Consider the following 22,950-nt stretch of genomic DNA (forward strand, 5'->3'; position numbering starts at 1 on the left):
TTTCACATTATCCCATATTTTTTTTTTTTTTTGCTGGAGTTGGGGTTAAGAGATTATAACATTTACCAATTTATTCTCAAAGAGAATCAGTCTCTTCCAACCTTGGAAGAACACAGTTCCTCACATTAGTTTAATGTGTCCAACTTGGGGACCCTGTCACACTATAACACACAAAAAAAGCTATAAAAACATTTCTGTTGGCCGCAGTCACATACATTGCTGCTCATTTATGCACGTTTATGTGTATTATGCACATTTCTGCAGTTTTATGTGCGCTCATGAGCATTTATTTTGCATAGTTCTTTTTTTCAAGGCATGTTTCCTCTGACCAAATTGTTGTGGGTGGGAGGTTGTGTTGCAGTGTGGTGCATTTATAAGCATTTACATGTGTGTATTTCCATTCCTGTGTAATAAAATGCAAACATGTAGCATTTTATTGCACAGAGAATGCTGAGTTTATATGTGTTCCAGAGATTTCACCTCTCTGGAATGCATATCAACTCAGCATTCTAGTGTGAGCATTACACATAGACACATTTTCTATGCACCACTGCAGTGACTTGCATTTTTCCAGAAAGAAAAAATGCAGGTAGCTGCACATAGTGTGAACGGGCCCTTACTATCAGTGTCACCTCTTCCTTTAAGCAGCTAACCCTAATGAAGTTGCAAATATTAAAGAAGACTTCAAAAGTATAGGCAACAATAAAAGTTTGTTAGGAGAATGACTGATCCTCTTAAAAAAATGCCTGGTAGCACATGATTTTACAATATTGTTATAACACTCTTCCTATGTGCTACAATCATTTTCATGCCAGCTTTCTATATTCTCTTAATAAGTTGACTGCACATGCGACATAAGATAATACAAAGAAATTGGATTCTTTCGAACTTGGAACTTGGATTCTTTAGAGGATGGCTTCAGAATTTGCAAAGCAGACGTAATCAGTAAAGTTTTAATGTAAGTTAGACTTTCTTCCACTTAGGTGTGTATGAACTCTAATAAAAGAAACAGAACAAAACATGATCAATAAATAAGATAACAGTGAATGAAAAAGAATCATGTTATAGTTGCATAATTTTGCATGAGGACATCCTAAAGAAAGCTTTTACTGAGAAAATACTGAGGCTAACATTTTTTAACTCTTCCTGAAAATTCTATTTGCCTAGTTGTCCCTAACTTATCTGGAACAAAATGCACAAAAACTATGTTATGTCACTCTGACTTATGGATGATGAACTCATAACTTCTAACAGTTTTGCATTGTGTGGGGTTGTCCTGAATTTTCACCCTACTTTGCACTATGCCTGCAGCTAATTCAGACGCAAATCACCTTAGGTTTTGCATATTGAACTAGCATATTATTTGTATATGAATGTGCTCCAATCACACTGCACAACTGAGGGATGGACTTCATGTTGCCACTGCATCTCTGTACTGGTAAGGAGGGAAGGGGTTGGTACTGGAAACAGGAGGTCTGTATTAGAGGGTACCATGCTGGTGGCGAGGAAGGGGGTCTGTAGTGGAGGAGCTATCTGTAGTGCTGGGGGATTGAAGAGCTTTGTACTGGAGTGGGTTCTGTACAGGTGGGGAGGAGAGGTTCTGCTGTAGAAGGGGGTGGTAATGGAGGGGAAGGAGGTTTATACTGGAGGGGGGTCTGCATTGGTGTAGAGGGAGGGGTGTGTACTGGTGGGGAGAGAGGAGAACTGTACTGGAGGAGGTCTGTACTGGAGGAGAGGTCTGTACTGATGGGGAAGTGGAGGGCATGTAATGGAAGGGGTGGTCTAAACTGGTGGGACAGGAGGAGGTTTGCATTGGAAGTGGATGTCTCTACTGGTGTAAAGGGAGGGGTCTGTACTGGAGGGGGGTTCTGTACTGGTGGAGAGGGAGGAAGATTGTACAGGAGGGTTGTCTGTACTATTAGGGAGAGAGGGGGTCTTTTTATGGGGAGGTAAAGGATATACAGTATATTGGAGGGGGGTTCCTACTGATGGGGAAGGAGGAGATCTGTACTGAAGGAGAGATCTATACTGGTGGGGAGGGATGGGGCCTGTACTTGCAGGGAGGGAGGGAGTCTGTACTAGTGGTAAGGGAGGGGCTCTGTACTGAGAAGGAGCTGGGAGGGGGGCTGTTCTGAGAGGGTTTTAGGGCTGTGGGCGGAAATCTGTACTGGGTTTAGATTTGGAGCTGTGGGGGCAGATCTGTACTTGGAGAATATGGGCTGAGAGGAAAGGGGAAGGGTGATTTGTACGGGGATAAGGGGGTCATTTATGGTTGTGCTCTACCCCGTGTGCTACATACTTCTGACCCCTGTGCTCTGAGTGTTATATACTCATGACCTTTGTACGTTGTACAATGTCTACTCCTGATTCCTGCACAGTATGTTAAGCACTCCTGACTCCTGCACTCTGTAAGCCATAGACTTCATTGTATTAATAGTCAATATCTACTTGGATGTATTTCTGCCCATATGATTATAAATCTTACAGTGCAGGTGGCATTCTTTTTAAAGCTACTGCAGGTATATCTTTAAACCATACCCATATGGCTCCACCCACTTTTTGATGGCCACATCGACTTGGTTCTCTACAAATGCCACATTCTGCCCCTTTAAAAATAGCCCTTCTTTGTCAAGTTAAAAAGCTGGGTATATTGAACTTGCTTATTCTCTCAGTGACCACAAAAGGAAATAAAAGCAAACCAGTACTGAGGAAGTACAGCAGAACCCACTGAAAGACGTCTTCTGCTGCAAACACAAATTTACTGATGCAAAAGTTTCAGTATTTTTTTTTTTGTAATTCCTTTATTGAACCAACAGTTGCAAATATACAATTTAAGGCATGAGTAAAGCAAGTTACAATAGCATACGTATACTAGAGTCACATATTGAATATCCGCCTCAGCTTTAGCGGTAACTTAATAAATTCAAGGCGTGTTTTGAGTAACACATTTAATGCATGAAAATTGCTCTTAACTGGGAGGGCATAATGATAAGTATCTCTACTTGTCCATGCCTATATAGAAAGCCCTAACGCAGTAGTGCAATCCTGTGGGGTCAAATATAATACGAAATAAGAAATACCAGGATCGGGAGTAGGCCTTGGGTGGCCAACAAAGTTTGGTAAGTGGACAAAGTCTATCTTATGTGGTCAGCTATGTAAAACAGCGAGGAGACTACAGCATGGGAGCTTCCAAGCAAAATGTGTTCACAGTAGAGGGGAGGGAAGGCAGGAGGGGAAACTGGATGGGGGAAAGTATGGAAAACATATAGAAGGGAGGCACTAACAAGGAGGAGTAGGCCAGAAGATGAAAGAGAAGAACATGAAGAGCCAGAGAGAACCAGCAAGGCAGATTCTCTCACCCAGAGCCTTGCAAAAGCCAGAGAGAAAATCAGCTGTGTTGCGAGATCACCTGCAGATATGCATCTGTGAAGACAAAGTGTTGCCATGGTCTCAGTGTGTCACGAAAGGACTCCTCCCGGTTGTGGAAGGTGGCTGTAAGGTCCTCCATGTCCCTAAGTTAGTTGATTTTAGAGAACATAAAGAGACCCCAAAGGCGGGTTCACAGACTTCCAGCACAAAGGAATACATGCCTTGGCTGCATTTCGTAGCTAGATGGTGAGGGAGGTCTTGTATTTTTAAATGGGCCGTTGCGTGAGGTACAGCAAGCATGCAACGGGATCATTAGCTCGATCGACACTGGTCAGATGTTTGATAGTGCAAGTCACCTCTCGCCAGAATGGTTTAATTTTAGGGCAGCGTTTCAGTATTTTTTAACTCACTAGATACTGACACTGATTTCAGAGTTCTGACTTCATTATGACATTCCTAGAAGGGAGGGTGTCCTGTACTGTATTGTACTGTACCCTGAGAAAAGGATTTTACAGGTAAGCCAAAAATCCTTATTTCCTAATCAGTACAGGGCCCAGGCTTCAAATAATCATAGACCGTATTACTTTCCAAACCAATATAGCAGGTGTGGGCAACACAGAAAAAACTGTCAGCAGGCCCAAAACAAGGTAATGAAGTTCCCAAACTCAAAGAGCAGCTTGAAGCACCTTACCACGAAAGCTGGCATCAGCAGAGGTCTAATTAACCACCTGGTAAAACTTACCAAATGTGTGAACAGAAGACCAGGTTCCAGCCTTGCAAGTCTGAGAATCAGTTGCTTGGTGTTGAAAAGCCTAAGAGGCACCAACTGAACAAGTTGAATGGGCCATAACAGGTAATACATTTTTCTTATCCTTCAAGTTTAGGAGCAGTTGGGCATTTTTTTCAACTGTTCCTGGACCCTCCTCTATGTTATCTTATCAGTACATGTACACTGGTTCGTTTATAGTCATTTCTAGGCACTAGAGGCTTTTTTTTGGAACCCAAAAAAATGCGTTCAGAAGCTGTGTTTAGAGGCATTTCAAATGCCAAACGCGGCTAAACGCAGCAACTTGCATTTAGCCGCATTTTGTTTACAGGCGTTTTTCATTTTTGGCTATTTGGGAAGTCTAAACTATGTTGACGACCATGATTTATGGACTGTTTTCATCCCTAAGACTGGCATTTGTCATGAGAACTGTCCAGATCAATGGTAGAAAGAGTTTCCCTGATTCCAGCACAGGTATAATCTGCCACCAGGTTAGTAGCTTCCTGGAGGTAAGGAGTCCAGATATGAGCATAGAGGGTCAACACCCACTTCTGGGCAACAAACATACCTAGCTCTCATCCGTGTCCAAAACTAAGCATGGGTATTCCAAGTGGTGGTCTATATCCAACACAGACTTCTGGATGTTGAGGATTCAGCCAAAGCCCCATAGTGTCTGTGCTGTCTGCTACACAATGGCCATGAGGGCTTGGGCAGAGTGCTTCTTCAAGTGGAGATCATCCAGATAACCAATATAGTGTATTTACTGGGAGCACAACAGCGGGAGGATTGCGGCAAGCACCTTGGTGAAGACCCTGGGGTCTGTGGATATGCCAAAGGGAAGAGCCACAAACTGCTCACCCACTGCAAATCATAGGAAATGCTGATAAGGAGGAATAATGGGAACATGTAAATACTCATTTGATATCTATAGATGCTAGAATTCCCCTCGTTACAGGAATGCAGTTACAGACTAAAGTGTTGTTATCCGGACCTCTTAGACCTGCAAGTAGGTGCTGTGAACATTCAAATCTAGGATCGGACAAAAACCTTTGTTGGGCTTCGGGATGTAAACAAGTTTGAGTAAATACCTTGAAAGAGTTCCTTTGAATTGGCACAATCACTCCTGAAGGGTGAAGTTGGTGCAAGGCAGTCTGAAGGCAGGAAGGTTTGAGAGTATTAAGCAGGGAGGAGGCAGGGACCTAAAACTCCATCCTGTATGCCTGGGACAGCATGTCCCAGACCCAAAGGTCTCAAATGTCCTGAGTCCAGGTGGCTGAAAAAGCCAAAAGACACCCCCTGATTGTAACAGTGGCAGAACCCCTTCACCGGGAAGAGGACTTGGCACCAGACTTGGCTGGCTTGGACATTCAGGACTTTTAAAGGAACTGAGAGGAGGACTTGGCCTCGGAAGTGGATGTCTGGTAGGGACAAAAGAAATTATTCTTTAAACTGGAGATGAATGATTTTGCTGTGGGTACCTTGGCTTTTTTCTTACAAGGTAAGAGTGTGCTCTTTCCATCCATAACCTCCTTCATAAAGGTGTCTAAGGACTCTCCAAAAAGTCCTTCTCTGACAAATGGAATCCTTTCCAAATGTTTCTTACAGACTGTCTCAGCAGGTCAGTACCATGGCCAGAGAATCCTGACTGAACTGACATAAGAACCAGGCAAGTATTCTAACCATATATGCAGTAGCACAATGTTCCTGGGAGTAACTGCAATTTCTGGAGTATCACAGGATCGATCCAGAATGTTGCACCATGTGCTTAGCCCAAACAGCTAGGGTCTGGCAAATGACCATAGACACCACTGTCGGTTGCATGGCTGATCTCGATAACGCAACAAAAAGATTTAAAAAAAACTTCCAACCTCTTGTCCAATGAGTCTGTGAAGACTGAGGAACTCACCAGTTAAGGACTTTCTGCTTTGCCTGCTTCAGGGTCACAGTGTGGATTGACACTGCCCAGGAGCTGTAGAATAGTCTGTAGCTAACTGCAACATGTTGTACTGCTGTACCAAGGGTGAGCACCAAATGCTGAGTCTGTGCCAGAGGCAATGTTACAGGTCTTCTATGCAGTGAGGTCTGGGGATAGTAAACCAATGTGGAAGCTACAGTAGCTGTAAATGCAAGCTAGGTGGAAAAAGAAAAATGTGCAGTCTTTCCAATCTTCCAGGCACAATCTGAATATTAAGCCAGAACTTACTCTCAGTAGAGAGAGGTAGTCCACCACCTAAGGACACTAGCAAAAACCCGAGCATTGCTGGGAGTGAGAGGGATTATATAGGCTGTCCTAACAACTTTGTTAGCCATTATCCTCATCCGAAGGTGGCAGCATAAAACCCATGGTTTACGAATAATGGAAACCGATGTATTGTACTGTACAATTAAGAAACAGGGAATGCCAATAATGATTTGTTTTAAAGCTGCAGTGCTGTCATCCTGATTCTAGCTTCAGTATACTGTGAGTCACTAATCTGAAATGAGCATTAGGGATCATGCTTTTACACACACACAGACACCTGAATCTTTTTTGCAGTGAATGTGGTTTTAGAGATGGGATATTTCTGGATAATTTCGAGGACTTAGTTGCTAATATGTCATACTAAGGACCCAGCCTATCTAGACCACCTTCCAATCCTTGTAGCTCTGCCTGAGGAACTTTGCTAAAAGGTTATTTTCCTATTATATTGCAGAGCAGGCGCACATGTCCATTTTCTGAAAATACAATTTTTTTAAACTCTTGATTTTTATTCTGCATGCCTGCCATTTCTGGCCTTCTTTTGCAAATGCTAATTTCCTTTACTTTTTAGTCACAAACCTGAAACAAGAATACTAAAAATGAGTGTCATAAAAGTGTCAGAATGTTGTATGTCAATATGTGTTCCAGGTCAGAGATTCAGGCATCATTGAAGCCAACACAACAGCATGACAGAGAACTATAGCATCCATACATTTCCAATGACATTGTCACATTTCAGAACAGTAAGGTATGCAAGAATAAATGTTGGGTTTACATATGTGCAAACAGTGTTCTATCAAAATATAAAGAAAGCAAAGAAATTTAAACTTACGTTCAGCCTGTGGTCCACGGAATGTAGTTTGAACTATAAAGAGAAAAAAAAAACTTTCAATAAGGAGACTCCCAAATCCTCAATGTAAAAGTGATCTTAAATTCTAACTAGGTCTGTAACTATTTCCCTTCCCCTGCTAGACTCTATCCTACCCAAGAACTAAGACTACCAGGAGCAACAGCGGGAGTTGGATCTCTGAGCAAACAGAAGCAATAATGACTTAAGCAGTACCGTGAAAAAATGTTTGTCTTAAATTTTTCCTTTTAAAAAGCAAAGTTCTTCCTGGTATCTGACTGTGCCTACAGCAACATGGCTGTGTGTCTGCAATGTCAGATCTAAGGCACTACTGCCTCTAAGTTCTAGTCTCAGGAGATTTGGAGTGAGATTTGGTGATGTTGCTACTGTGCTGATCACTGTTCTCCTTGGCTGAGTTTCTGACATGAGGAAGCAAAGCACTGCCTCTACCAAGATGGCTGCCTTCACACAGAGACACAGCACAGAACAAGGCATAGTAAGTCAGTAATGGGAAAATATCATCTGTGGCGAGACCGCAGCCAATAGCGGTGATTGGTCCCTTCGTTTTTTGGTCACGGCTTCGATAGTTCAGCTGCTCCTTAAAACCTACCCCTAGATTTATTACTAAAATATCTTTCACAAACGCAGGCCCATTATCCTGGTGAGTGATCCGTGTGTGGAGTGAGCTACATCTGCCTTGGCCTTAGCCCTTTCCTGGTTTTAAAGAGGAATGACCTTCTAATATAAAGGTCTATTTAAGAAATAGAGAGTGGTGGAAGCCATAGTGGATTTGGCATGAGAATATTATTTTTTCACAAGAAAATAGGAAAATGCAATTTATGGACAGTTACTTGCTTATACTATACAAAAAAATAATATATATATATATATATATATATATATATATATATATATATATATATATTTACAGTATATGTTTTTTAAGGTTGTATATAATATATATATATCATAGGAGCCTAACAGTATAATATGGATATTGTTATCCCACAACAGCAGAGGTGGTATTGGTTATGGACAGAGTTCTGATGCAGCAGAGAGCCAGAAGCGTGGTTCCCTTCTCTACATATCATGTGAAAATTAAATATAAAAAAGTATAAAATAGCTGTCTCTGGAATTGGGCCTTAAATAGCCTTTGTGTATTTTATTGTTACCTGTATCCTGATAAGGAAGCTATGTTTTGCCTTGAAATGCGTTGCTAATAAAATGATGCTAGTTCAAGCTTAAATCAGGACTGTGTGTGATTGCTAGTGAGATCATCTGTGTACACTAAAAACATCATCCAACACCTAGGTTGACTACAAAGGCAATAACATCAAATGGCACACAATATGCTGTGAAGGAAGACCTTGGCTCCAACACTGGACAATGGTTAATGTCAGCCAAACGACCATGATCCTTTCACTAACTTTGCTTCATAGTGTCATTATATACTTTTAGATGTACTTTCTTCATACTTCTATCCATATGTTAGATTGCTGGCAAAGGAAATCCTAGTGGCATGTCAGACCTAGAAGTTGTGATGCACTGGTACACAGATGACTAAAGCTACTACTAAAGATGAATATTTTTGCAGGTACTGATTGTCTAAGTGCTAACTAAAATTAGCAGATACTAGAGGAGGGAAATAGCTATACACCTAGATAGAGTTGAAATCCACTTTATGGTGACAGGTTTCTTTTTTTACCTTTTCGGCCTCTCATATACAGAAGCACACCAGCAATAATAAACACAGCCCCCAGCACAAATCCAACAATTCCAGTTGCCATCTTGCTTTTTGCTGAATCAGATATTTGAGGACCTGTGAAGAAATGTTAGAAGGAAAAATAAAAATGTAATTCTGCATTTCAGAAGACTTTCCATATTAAACACATTCTTATTTGTAAGCAAGATTTGTACATAAAGTAAAAAAAAAAAAAAGTAAATAACCAAAATTCATTATGACATTTTATAAAAGCACTGAACCTTTGTTTTGCCCATGTAGGTTATAGCAAACAGTTCTCATAAGTTTCTGCATGCTCACCCTGCCTATATTCACCCAGTCTCCCATAATCCATTTGCATGTGGGAACATGTGGACACAGCCCTGTACAAGCTCCATGTTGCTCTGATCACATCTTACAGAGGGCTAAGTACTCCAGTCTTGTCCCATGTGACAACAATGGATGGCTAAGCAGCTGATCAAAAAACACCAGTATTGTTACATGGGATGAAGGGAAGAGTGTCACATACCACCCTCCAGTGCTGGGACAAAGTCATCCAGTGCCCGGGGTCAAAACTCCTGTCAGCCTTATAGTAGAAGCAACTTGCGATGCCCCTACAATACACCCTGCGCCGAGGGCAGCTGTCCCTTCTGCCCACCCCTTGTCCCGGCCATGCCCCCCTCTCCTATACCTGAAAGTACTGTACAAGAATTTGCAGGGAGAAATGCAGGCATTAGGTCAAACAGATGCAAGTTTAACTTTAAAGAATATAAGTGTAAAAAATCACTTTCATTTAAATAATCTTATTAAGGAAAAATGCAATCAAAACGGCAAATGTGTACTCACTAAATATACCCTAAAGCAGGGGTTGGCAACAGGTTATCGCAATCTACCCATCGAATGTGGCCATGTGATGGGTAGATCATGACTGCGTTTTGCTGTCTGTAGCTCCGTGCTGACAGCAGCTTCAATCCTCCTATCAAAAAGCAGCCTGAGCAAGCCCATGCAGCCCATGCAGGGGAGGAGGGGCGGACTGCTCTCTCCTTCTCTGAGAAAAATATTGTGATTGGGCAGAGGAAGGGAAAGCAGAATATCCCCACCACCTTTTATTGTCTGCTTTCGGGATGCGCTGTTTTAATATGGAAATCAATTTCTGGGTAACTAGAACAAGCTGGTGAATAGTGTGAGTAACTGGTGAGTACTGTAAGTAACTGGTGAGTACTGTAGGTAGCTGGTGAGTACCGCGAATAACTGGTGAGTACCGTGAGTAACTGGTGAGTACCGTGAGTAACTGGTGAGTACCGTGAATAACTGGTGAGTACCGTGAATAACTGGTGAGTACCGTGGGTAACTGGTGAGTACTGTGGGTAACTGGTGAGTACTGTGGGTAACTGGTGAATTTTGTAACTTAAGAGTTCTTTGAATAACTGGGGAGTTCTGTGGGTAACTGGGGAGTACTGTGGGTAACTGTGGAGTACTGTGAGTACTTGGGGTACCCAGGGAGTACTCAGTGACTGGTGAGTACTGGTGACTGGTGAGTTCCGCAAGTGATCGGTGAGTACTGCAAGTGACTGGTGAGTAACTGGTGAGTACCAGGTGCAACTGAGAGCACCAAGAGGTTCAATGACTGAAACTGGGAGTACAAGGACTTTACGGGCCGTGAGATAGGAGATCAGGAGGAGAGGACGCCAGGGGGCCATGTAAATTAGGAATAGAATAAGTCAGTTAATCTGGCATTAAATTCCTAATCTTCTAGGAGTATCCCCATTAAATTAGTGGGTACAATGTCCAAAGGGTATGGTAATGCAACTCGGTGTACAACTTGTGACATGTATGTGTTCCTTGAGTATCCGATCAAATGCGAATACTGCTGCACAAAATGTGAGCAGGTTGCTTCCTTGGAAGCCCAGGTCCTGAATCTAGGGCAGATGCTGGCAACATTGCAAAGCCTCTCCAACCTGAAAGCGAGTTTGGAGCGTACCCGACAGCTACTGGCATGGGCCAGCACAGAGGCGGGTGGAGATACAGGGGTCCAGGCACAAGAGCAGAGTAGTTGAGCGACAGTTAAGCAGGGTGGAGGAGAAAGCGTCAAGAAGGCCAGTTCTGGCCTGGAACATCCCAATAAGTACATGGGGAGGGTACAGCTGTGCTGGGAGAGAAGATGGCCGAAAAGTTAGAGGGGCTTTTAATCTAAGTGTTGGGGGAGAGGGTACAGATGTAGAGCTAGCCAGTATTGAGCAAGGGTCAGAGGGTTATATTGAGGGCAATAATGGTAGGGTGACTAGAATGCCAAAACCTAAGGTAAATAAGTTGGCAAATCCAAATTGCAGCCTCATGACAATTAACACTGATATAGTATGCGATAGGACAAAATTACGAGGCATGTACACCAATGCTAGAAGCCTAGCTAATATTATGGGAGAACTGAAGCTGCTAATGTATGAGGAGGGTTTAGACTTTGCAGGAATTTGAGAAACTTGGTTTGACACCTCACATGATTGGCTGGCAACGATTCCGGTGTATTCCCTATATCGTTGAGATAGGGAGGGTAGGAAAGGGGGAGGGGTATGCCTGTATATCAAGAACGATGCTTATGTGGACGTAAGGGACGACATCCCTAATTGGGCAAGGGAGGAGGTGGAATCCTTGTGGGTGGAGCTCCAAAGAGAGGAAACTAATGGTAAAGTAATAGTGGGCGTATGCTACAGGCCCTTGAACCTGAGGGGGAAGCAGGCCTCCTAACACAGCTAGGAATGGCGGTAAGGCTGGACACTGTCATTATAATGGGGGATTTAAATTATCCAGATATTGTCTGGGCAGAAGGAACCACTCATTCGTCTAAGGCTCGCCTTTTCCTAAATGTCTTGCAGGATAATTTCAGGGGTCAGTTGGTGAATGCACCAACAATAGATAATCCAATACTAGACCTACTGATAACAAACACAAACCTGATCGCGGATGTTAAAATTTGAGGCAGCTTAGGAACAGCAACCACAGGTCAATTAGTTTCAGTATAAATCACAGAAATCAGAAGCACAAGGGTAATACAAGTACATTGAACTTCAAAAGAGCCAACTTCTCTAAACTGTGCTCTTTGCTAGATTACATTAAATGGGAAAAATCCTAGGAACAAAGAACACGGAGGAAAAATAGGAGTGCTTTAAGAGCATACTAAATAAAGGTATTGGTCAGTGCATCCCAATGGTAAATACGTTTAAAAGAGCTAAAAGTAATCCTGGGTTGCTAAACTCTAACATAAAAATGCATATAAACGCAAAAGAAAAGGCCTTCAAAAAATATAAGGCTGAGTGGTCATTGTTAGTATTCCAACAATACAGGGAATGCAATCAGGGCAGCTAAAATAAACCACAAAAGGCACAAAGCAGAGGAGTGTAAAAAAAAAAAAAAAAAAAAAAAAAACATGAACGTTTTAAAATATATTAACAGTAAGAAAGGGAGGTCAGAGTATATTGGCCCCATAAAAGATGATGAAGGGAATTTAGTTACAAAAGACAAGGAGAAGACAAAGGTTATAAATGCATTCTTCTCAGTTTTTACAAAGGAAAATTGAGATATAGTAACCAAGACTGTAATGTTAATAACACATCACAGAGTGTACCCTCGTGGCTAACAGAAGCCAGTATCAGAAATACCAGATGGCTTACACCTGAGGGTCCTTAAGGAACTCAGTCAGGTTATAGCTAGACCATTGTTCCTAATTTTTATGGACAGTTTACTGACTAGCATGGTACCAGCCGATTGGAGAAAAGCCAATGTGGCAGAGAAACATCTCTGGAAACTACAGGTTAGTTAGCCTAACATCAATAGTCTGCAAGCTATTGGAGGGGATGATAAGGGACTATATACAAGATTTTAGTAATGAAAATCATTAGTATAATGAACATGGATTTACGAAGAATCGTTCTTGCCAGACTAATCTATTAACCTTCTATGAAGAAGTGAGCTGCCATCTAGATAAAGGAAGGCCCATTGATGTGGTGTATCTGGATTTTGCAAAGGCATTTGATACAGTTCTCTACATTTACTTTACAAACTGAGGTCTGTTGGCATGGACCACAGGGTGAGTACCTGGATTGAAAACTGGCTACAGGGGTGGGTCCAAAGGGTGGTGATAAATAGCGAGTACTTGGATTGGTCCGGTGTGGTAAGTGGGGTCCCCCAGGGATCTGTCCTGGGACCAATTCTGTTTAAATCATTCATAAATTATATAGAGGATGGGAAAAATAGCTCAATCTCAATATTTGCTGATGATACAAAGCTAAACAGGGCAGTAACTTCTGAGCGAGATGTGGAAACCTAAATAAAATAAGGGGTTTGGCAACTACATGGAAAATGAGGTTTAATGTTGAAAAATGTAAAGTCATGCAACTGGGTGCTAAAAATACGAATGCACATTATTCGCTAGGGAGATAACTTCTACAGGAATCCAGAATGGAAAAGGACCTGGGGGCCCTGTTAGATAACAGGCTCAGCAATGGCATTCAATGCCAAGCTGCTGCAAGCAAAACCAACACAATATTAGCATGAATAAAAAAGGGGATTCACTCCATAGATAAAACGATAATTCTCCCACTCTACAAGACAAGACTCTGGTCCGGCCGCATCCTGAGTATGCTGTCCAGTTCTAGGCACCAGTCCTCAGGAAGGATGTACTGTAACTGGAGAGAGTCCAGAGAAGGTCAACAAAGCTAATAAAGGGACTACAGGAGCTCAGCTATGGGGAAAGACTACAGGCATTGAACTTATTCTTTCTGGAGAGGAAACGCTTGAGAGGGTATATGATAGCGATGTACAAATACCTTAGTGGTTACCTTAGATTAGGGAAAAAAACTTTTTAGTGAAAGGGAGTGTAAAATGACACATGGTCATTCACGGAAACTGGACGAGAAGCGGTTTAACCTTAAACTGCGTAGAGGGTTCTTTACTATCAGAGTGGTAAGGATGTGGGATTCTCTTCCACAAGCAGTGGTATAAGCAGGGAGTGTTGATAGTTTCAAAAGACTATTAGATGGGCACCTTAACGATCTCCCCAGAGAGTCTCCCCTTACATCGTGGTCCCCAGAAAGTCCTCCTTACATCAGTGTCCTTAGAGAGCCCCTCCTTACATCAGGGTCCCCAGAGAGCCTCCCTACTTACATCAGGGTAACCAGAGAGCCTCCCCCTACATTAGGGTCCCCAGGGAGCCTCCCCTTACACCAGGGTCCCCAGAAAGCCCCTCCTTACATCAGTGTCCTCAGAGAGCCCCTCCTTACATCAGGGTCCCCAGAGAGCCTCCCTACGTACATCAGGGTCCCCAGAGAGTCTCCCCCTACATCGGGGTCCCCAGAGAGCCTCCCCTTACATCAGGGTCCCCAGAGAGCCTCCACTTATACTATGACGTCCTCCCAGAATCGCGCACACCCAGGAATATCCGCATCACGGTAAAAGGGCCAATTACAGCGACCCTTTACCACATGTTTGTTCCGTCAAATGACGAAGCAATCACTTGTAAAGAAGCCGGCGCATTCCTGGCTTAGCTCTTCCCCTTCCCCTCTCCGATCGGTACAGTGCGAGAGGAGAGGGGAGAGATCATTTGCAGCAGCACTGTGGCCTGGATCCGTAGTGCCCACAGCGCTGCTCTGTGCCAATTCCTGCACTCGTTCCTCCATCCTCAGCCATCCCATCCATCCCCATCTATACTCAGCCATCCTCATTCATGCTACGTCATCCCCATCCATGTTCATCCATCCCCATCCATGGCTCATCCATCCCCATCCATGGCTCATCCATCCCCATCCACAGCTCATTCATCCCAATCCATGCTCACCCATCCCCATCCACGGCTCATCCATCCCCATCCACGGCTCATCCATCCCCATCCACGGCTCATCCATCCCCATCCACAGCTCATTTATGCCTCCATTTATGCTCATCCATGCCACATACATGCCACTACAGTGCCCAACAGCACCACTACAGTGCCTCACAAAAGTGTAATAGGTAGTCAAATTATATTTGAAATTTATGCCCCCAGAACACCTTCTTGCTTCTTGCATGTTGGGCCCCTGTATGTGGCCAGGCTTTGGAAAGGTCTCCCACATTTGGTATTGCCATACTCAGGAGGAGTAGGAGATTCTATTTTGGGGTGTCATTTTTGGTATGTACATGCTATGTGTTAGAAACATTGTATAAATAGACAACTTTGCGTAAAAAAAAAAAGCTTTTTCATTTTCTTTCCACATTTTCCAAAAACATTTGGGAAAAAAATGACATGTTCAAAAGACTCATTATGCCTCATAGATTAAACGTTGGGGTGTTTGCTTTCCAAAATGGGGTAATTTTTGGGCGTTTCCATTGTCCTGGTGCTTCAAAAGTGCAAGAGGTAGTCAAGCAATTAAATGTGTATTTTATGTCCCTAGAACATCTGATGGTGCTCCCCTGCACGGTGGGCCTCTGTATGTGGCCAGGCTGTGTAAAAGTCTCACACATGTGGTATCGCCATACTCAGGAGGAGTTGTAGAATGTGTTTTGGGGTGTAATTTGTGGTATGCATATGCTGTGTGTGAGAAATAACCTGTTAATATGGCAATGTTGTGAAAAAAAAGAATCTTAATTTTTGCAAAGAATTGTGGGAAAAAAGTACTTCACAAAAACTCACCATGCCTCTTACTAAATACCTTGGAATGTCTACTTTCCAAAAAGGGGTAATTTGGGGGTTATTTGTACTGTCCTGGCTTGTTAGGGTCTCAAGAAATGAGATAGGCCGTCAGTGCATCAGGTGTGATCAATTTTCTGTGATTGGCACCGTAGCTTGTAGACACTCTAACTTTCACAAAGACCAAATAATATACAATGAATTGGGTTATTTTTTACCAAAGATATGTAGCAGTATAAATTTTGCCCACAATTTATGAAGAAAAATGACTAATTTGCAAAATGCTATAACAGAAACAAAGAAAATGCATTTTTTTACAGAATTTTCTTTATAGTGCAAAAAACAAAAACAAAAAACAGCGGTGATTAAATACCACCAAAACAATGTTCTATTTGTGTGAAAAAAAGGGCAAAAACTTCATATGGGTACAACGTTGCATGACTGAGTAATTGTCATTCAAAATGTAAGAGCACTGAACACTGAAAATTGGTCTGGTTAGGAAGGGGGTATAAAGTGTAAGTTCACCTTTTGTACACTTTTTTCTAAATTCCAGCTCCCCTATGCACCAATATAGCATTCATGTACTTTTTTTTGCAAAGATATCAAAGCTTTCCATTAAATCTATAGGCACTTACTTTTCTTGCCCTCATCCATGTATCCAGACATTTCCATTTGTCATGTCTTTCTTCCTGATCATACTAGAGGTCATGACACAGGAAGGAGTTGACCAGCTGACCTCATTAGCACACACTCTGCATCATCCACCCTCCTACCTCCCCACCCATTCCCAGGTGCACGTTTTTTAAATGAAATGCAATCAATCAGTGATCACCCTTCTCACTAAATACAATCAGATTGTTTATACACCTAAAATTACTAGTTGCACTTTTCAGTGCCATTAATTGTTAACTGCACCCCAAACACAGAAGTAAACATACATTTTGCGATGTGAAAAAACGAGGGGCACATCTACTAAATGTAAGGTGACCAGATTTTCAAAATGAAATCCGGGGACATATTTTTTTAATTTATTTTTTATTGGCAAATGGTAAACTATTTGATAAGCATATTTTCCTCAAATGATATATGCAGTGTATGTGTTTATGGGATGATTGTGTGATATATACGTTATTTCTCACATTTCGTCCATGAGATAAAAAAAGAAATACTTCTTACCACTGTCCAGAGCACTGTGTACACTACAGGCCTCCATTCATACCACTTTCCAGAGCACTGTGTACATTACAGGCCTCCTCTCAGACCACCGTCCAAAGCACTGTGTACATTACAGGCCTCCTCTCATACCACCATCCAGAGCACTGTGTACATTACAGGCCTCCTCTCATACCACCATCCAGAGCACTCTGTACATTACAGGCCTCCTCTCAGAGCACCGTCCAAAGCACTGTTTAGCCCCCCAGTCTGCACAATTCCCCCCAGTCTGCACAATCCTCCCCTCAATCTGCACATTCCCCCCAGTCTGCACAATCCCCCACCCAGTCTGCACAATCTCCCCAGTCCAGTCTGCAAAATCCCCCCCAGTCAGCACAACCCCCCCCCAAGTGAGCAGAACCCCCCCAAGTCTGCACAATCCCCCCCAGTCTGCACAATCCCCCCCATAGTCAGTACAACCCCTCCCCCACGTAAGCACAACCCCCCCAGTCTGCACAATCTCACCCCCAGTCTGCATAATCCCCCTCATCAGCACAATCCCCCTCCCCAGTCTGCACAATCTACCCCCGTCTGCATAACCCCCCCCCAGTCTGCACAATCTACCCCCAGTCTGCATAACCCCCCCCAGTCTGCACAATCTACCCCCAGTCTGCATAACCCCCCCCAGTCTGCACAATCCCCCCCAATCTGCACAACCCCCCTATTCTGCACAATCCTCCCCCCCAGTCTGCACAATCCACCCCCCCAAGTCTGCACAATCCCCCCAGTCTGCACACAACTCCCCTCCCAATTAGCACAATCCCCCCCCCCAGTCTGCAAAAGGGGGAGAACGGAATGAGAAGGGAAAGAAGCAAAGAGGTCTGGTGAGAGAGGAGAGCTGTTCATGGAGGGGATGGCTCACTCACCAATTATGCCTCCCCTCTCAGGCTGGTTTTCACAAGTAGGCTGAGCACAGTGCATGCATTGTATGCAGGAGGCTGGAGTGTGGGCAGGGTTGGGCGGACACCAATTCAAGGCAGACTGTCTGATTGGACAGGCGGCGGAGTGAGGGAAGAGCCAGGAAGTGCTGATGGGATGGGCAACAGGCACTACAGCCTGACTCCCAGAGCTAAAATGTGGAAGCACCTGAGACTAAGCAGCCGAAAAAAGTGCCATGGCTGCTGCCACGCCAATCCGGGGACAAAACCGGGGACAAATTCAGTCCGGGGAGAGCGTCCCCAATCCGGGGACTGTCCCCAGAAAACGGGGACGTCTGGTCAGCCTACTAAATGGCGCAAGTTTAGGCAGTTTCCAAGGGATCTACAGGTAAGACTTATTATAAGCTTACATGCAGGGCAAAATTTTACTTTAGAATTTACAACCGTTTTAAGTACCTATATTTGTTTCATGTGTATCAATAAAAGGTTTTAAAGTGACACTAAATTAGATCCTTATTTTCCAAAAAATAATCCATTCACTACCTAATTGACATATAATGTATTTTCCATGAAATTCCTAACCAATGTTCCTTACTGTGTTTTTTATTTCTCCTTGTAACATCCTGTGAGCTCATGAACCCCCCCCCCCCCCTTTCTTCTGTTTGTTTGTTGCAAGCAATGCATGTTAGTTGCAGGTCTTGTGCACTACTCTATAAAAACTACAAATCCCATAGTACATATTAAACTCGGCAGCAAGTTTAGTGTCACTTTAACTTTTCCTAAGAATGTGGCTGACAAGAGTACGGTAAAGGAAACTTACTTAGACAGGAGCAGACAGAATCTGGAGCAGCTGTGCACAGCAACCAATTATCTTCTTGCTTTTATTTTGAAAGCTTAACTGAACAAGCTGAATCTAGAAGCTGGCTGGTTAACATGTACAGTGACTCCAAATTTTGTCTGCTCCAGTTTTAGTAAATTTCCCCCAGTGTATCTAAATATAGCGCTTCCTGTGATGTAGCATCACTCCGTGAATGGTATGAAACCTCTTATGCCCCGTACACACGGTCGGATTTTCCGGTGGAAAATGTCCGATCGGAGCGTGTTGTCGGAAATTCCGACTGTGTGTGGGCTCCATCGGACATTTTCCATCGGATTTTTGGACACACAAAGTTGGAGAGCAGGAGATAAAATTTTCCGACAACAAAATCCGTTGTCGGAAATTCCGATCGTGTGTACACAAATCCGACGGACAAAGTGCCACGCATGCTCAGAATAAATAAAGAGATGAAAGCTATTGGCCACTGCCCCGTTTATAGTCCCGACGTACATGTTTTACGTCACCGCGTTTAAAACGATCGGATTTTCCGACAACTTTGTGTGACCGTGTGTATGCAAGACAGGTTTGAGCCAACATCCGTCTGAAAAAATCCTAGGATTTTGTTGTCGGAATGTCCGAACAAAGTCCGACCGTGTGTACGGGGCATTAGAATGAGAGAGGTGTACAGTAGCTGTATATGGGGTATATCACGGAGAGTGATGAGAACTCATAGCACTATTGTTTTGGATAAATTCTGTTACAACATATTGTATTTTCCACTTATAAAACTTTGCTATAGTAGGAAGAAAAACTTACGCCAGTCTATTCTCATTGGTGTCTCCAGGCTTATGTGGTGGACCTCACAGGTGAAAACATCTCCTTTCTTTACATCTGTCTCCAACATCACCAGGACCTGGAATGTCCAATCTCCATTCTGAAAGGGCTCTGTAGACTGAACCTGAGCTGTTTCTTCCTGGCCATTCCGGTACCATTTTACCTCTGTCTTCGATGGGTAGTAGCCATACACATTACACACCAGCAACTGAAGGTCTGTATTAGAATCTTCATAGTGTGGCATTAAGGACACCTTGGCAGTCGGTTTAACTTTAAAACATAAAATGTACAATATAAATGTTTGGAAATTATTACAACTATTATAATAAAATATTATACATGATTATATATTTGTGTATGTAATGCAATGTGGGTTGGGTCTGAGTTTATTAACTTTGCCTGTGCAGAGGAGTTCTCCTTTGCCTTAAAATCCTTTAAAAACACTACAGCTCCAGGCCCAGATAGTTATTTTGCATTTTATTTTTTATAAAATGTGGTTCTATTTTAATACCCAAACTTAAGACTCTGAAATTACATTCTTCAAGGCCACCAATTCCAAGAAAGATGTTATATGCCAGTGTGTCACTTATACTGATGCTGTATAAGGATCATACCCACTCCCAGATAAGCATCACGCCTATCTTGGCTTTCATTAATGATTTCAAACTGTTTAACAAACCTCCTTTCTTTCAGAATAGCCCCATAATTTAATTGCTGAAACCAAACAGGATTAATTTCCAGTAGTATTTCTGATAGCATCAGGCTGGCCATAAATACTATCCAGGACACCAATCGGGGCATACAAGTGGAAATTACCCAATCTCTCCTTTGAACAAATCATCACTAGATTTAATTCTATGAAACTCGTGGAATGTGTCTATCACCTTAAACATGCCTCCTTCCCAAAATGCAAGGTTCAATGGAAACTTGACTAACCTATAGACATCCCTATAAAGGTTGACATTGCAAAAAAACAAAAACAAATATAACTCCTGACTGGTGCTCAGAATCAACAGTAGGCCTAAGTTATTTTCCTATTGTCTGCTTCCACCCGGTAACTTTGAATTGCTATATATATATATATATATATATATATATATATATATATACACACACACACACATATATTTTTTTTTTTCTGAACATTGATTTTTTTTATTGAACATTGAACAGTACAAAATAAAGATAGCATAATACGCGACATGTTGTGCTATAAAAGCACTTGCATCTCAGTAGTTACAAAAAAGAAACGTTTATAAAAATAAAAACCTATGAACATTAGGATATATACCTTTATAGAGTGATTGTACATGGGCTTCAGGAGTAAACATCAAGATGGAATTTGCTCTCTACCCAGATTTTCCACTATTTATCAAACGTAACCCATGTAGCAATCTTATGTAAAAACATTCTTTCATATGAATATTGAACGTTTACCAAATTAAGTACTTCAGAGGGATTGGGTGCTAGGTGTTTGGTCCAGTGCCCCCCAATCATCATTTTCGCTGCAACAAGAGCATGTAATATTACCATTCTAAGGGTACAATGGAACCCAGTGATAACCAAGTTCAGAATGGCTAATGAAGCTTTTGGTTTAGTCAGGACACCAGTGATCTCCAATATGATGGAGAACATTTTCCTCCAAAAGCTGATGAGGCTTTTACACGTCCAGAAGATGTGCACAAGATTTCCGATCTGTCCGCATCCCCTTCAGCAAAGAGTAAATGGGATGTGGAGAACTTTGAAAGCTGATAAGGTGTCAGATACCAATGAGTAAGTATGGTAATTTTTGTGCTTGTTCCCAATGGTAGATGCAGTGGGACATGGAATAGTTACATCTCATTGCTACTGATCATTGTTCTGTGGTTAAGGATTTGTTAAGGTCAGTTTCCCATTTTACCATTGGAGAGGTTTTGTGGAACACCTGTTTATATTGTGGGGTGTTATAAAAGAGAGAGATACCCTTTTGTGCAGACTTTGGGGACTGCAGGAACTCCCATATATTCACTGGAACCTTTGTGGACTCCAAGGACGTCATGGTTTTAATACGGTTATTGTGGAATAATTTGTCCACCCAGCATATGCTATTTTTTATATATATACACACATATTACAGTATATAGTGGGTATAGAAAACAATCATTCCCCCTTTTAAAATAATGTAATTTTGTTGCTTTACAGCCTGAAATGAAGACTAACACAGTTTTTGTTTTATCCAGTTATATTTACTCAGTGCAACTTACACATCCAAGCAACGCTGTATCCTGGTCTAGGCCGACAAGGCCCAGACCTAGGGCAGCACTTTGTAGGGGGGCAGCACAGAAAGAGTCCCTGTCGGCTTGTGCTGTTAGTGTAGTGCCAGTCTTATGGGGCGGATTGGGCTGAGAAGCAAATTAGTCTAGCGCCCCATAAAGCGGCTGCACTGCTTTCTGGTATGCGGGCGGCCGGCATTCCGCATCTGTGGGGGGGGAGCCGCTTCTAATTTTGATTGTCCTCTCATCCTGGACCACAAACCTTCCTCACTGTGCTGTATGTTTTCTGCTGCACCATTGGCATGGTTATATCTTCTTAGTGCTTGCCCTAAAATTATCAGAAATTTGTGCTTAAAGTAGAGCTATAGGCAACACTTTTTTTTTTCATTTTGGATAGAGTAAGGGAGGGTTATAGCCCCTGTCAGTTTATTTTTTACCATCCCTGTCCCATTGCAGAGATTTCCCTTCACTTCCTGCCCCATAGCCAAACAGGAAGTGAGAGGAAATCTATGCAAATTAAGCGAATCCATTGCCGCCCCCCCCCCCCAGGCCCTCAGAACTAGTGACCCCACTCGAAAAATTTCAGGGCGGGTCTTAAACAGCAAGGGGTGTGGCCGTGACAGGAAGGGGTGGGTCATATTTAAATTAGGGGGTGCACAAGTTTAGACAGGCCTAGGGCAGCACAAAACCTAAATACACTACTGCATCCAAGTGAAAGATATAACATCAACATGTCAGAAAAAATACATGGGTCGAATTCCAATGTGAGCGTTTTGTGATCCGATGGTGCCACCATTTATTTTGAAATTCGACCAACAAAACCAATTCACCTCATGTTGCTACAAAAAAGAATTTTCGTGGCTGGGAATCTTCTTTTCTTTTTCCAGGTCACGGCCCATGTGCATTTCTTTTTCGATTTATATTTCTCGCACAATTCTATCATTGATTAGAAAGTAATTTGTTTTTCATGCCTGATCACTCAAATTCGATGGCCGCACTGAAATTGTCTGTTGCTGCAGCCCACTAATGGTGCAAAAGTTTTTAGTTACGATTGTCAAAAAAAAATTCTTTCAGGATTCGACCCACCTACTCCTAATCAGAGACCGAAAAAAAAAAAAAAAAAGGGGAAGAAGGCGAGAGCTCTGCTCTACAAACTTACACCTGTCCCTCCTAATCATAGAGAAAAAAAAAAGAACCTATACAGAGGCGTAATTAGAACCCTCAGGGCCCCGATGCAAGAAACCATGAAGGGCCCCCCTGACCCCGGACGGGGCTCTTCTCTCCGAGCTCGGTGGCAGAATGCAACGTTTGTGTTTTTCTATCATTTGTTTCATTCTTTTTTTATCATATTATTTTTGTTG

The 22,950-nt window shown here is 42.6% G+C and overlaps 1 protein-coding gene across 1 annotated transcript in view; it reads right to left on the minus strand.

Annotated features, from left to right (window-relative positions):
• Window positions 1–299: 299 nt before the first annotated feature.
• The window catches only part of LOC141107479 (H-2 class II histocompatibility antigen, E-S beta chain-like), a 157,378-nt gene continuing 134,727 nt past the window's right edge, over window positions 300–22,950 (minus strand). The window contains exons 3-6 of the mRNA XM_073598244.1: window positions 19,320–19,607; window positions 8,927–9,040; window positions 7,207–7,239; window positions 300–996 (exon numbers count right to left, since the gene is read on the minus strand). Of these exons, the coding sequence (XP_073454345.1) occupies window positions 980–996; window positions 7,207–7,239; window positions 8,927–9,040; window positions 19,320–19,607 (452 nt within the window). The 3' untranslated portion in view covers window positions 300–979. The remainder of the gene's footprint in view (window positions 997–7,206; window positions 7,240–8,926; window positions 9,041–19,319; window positions 19,608–22,950) is intronic.

This window comes from Aquarana catesbeiana, linkage group LG09 (assembly GCF_042186555.1).
Source record: "Aquarana catesbeiana isolate 2022-GZ linkage group LG09, ASM4218655v1, whole genome shotgun sequence".
NCBI classification, from domain to species: Eukaryota; Metazoa; Chordata; class Amphibia; order Anura; family Ranidae; genus Aquarana; species Aquarana catesbeiana.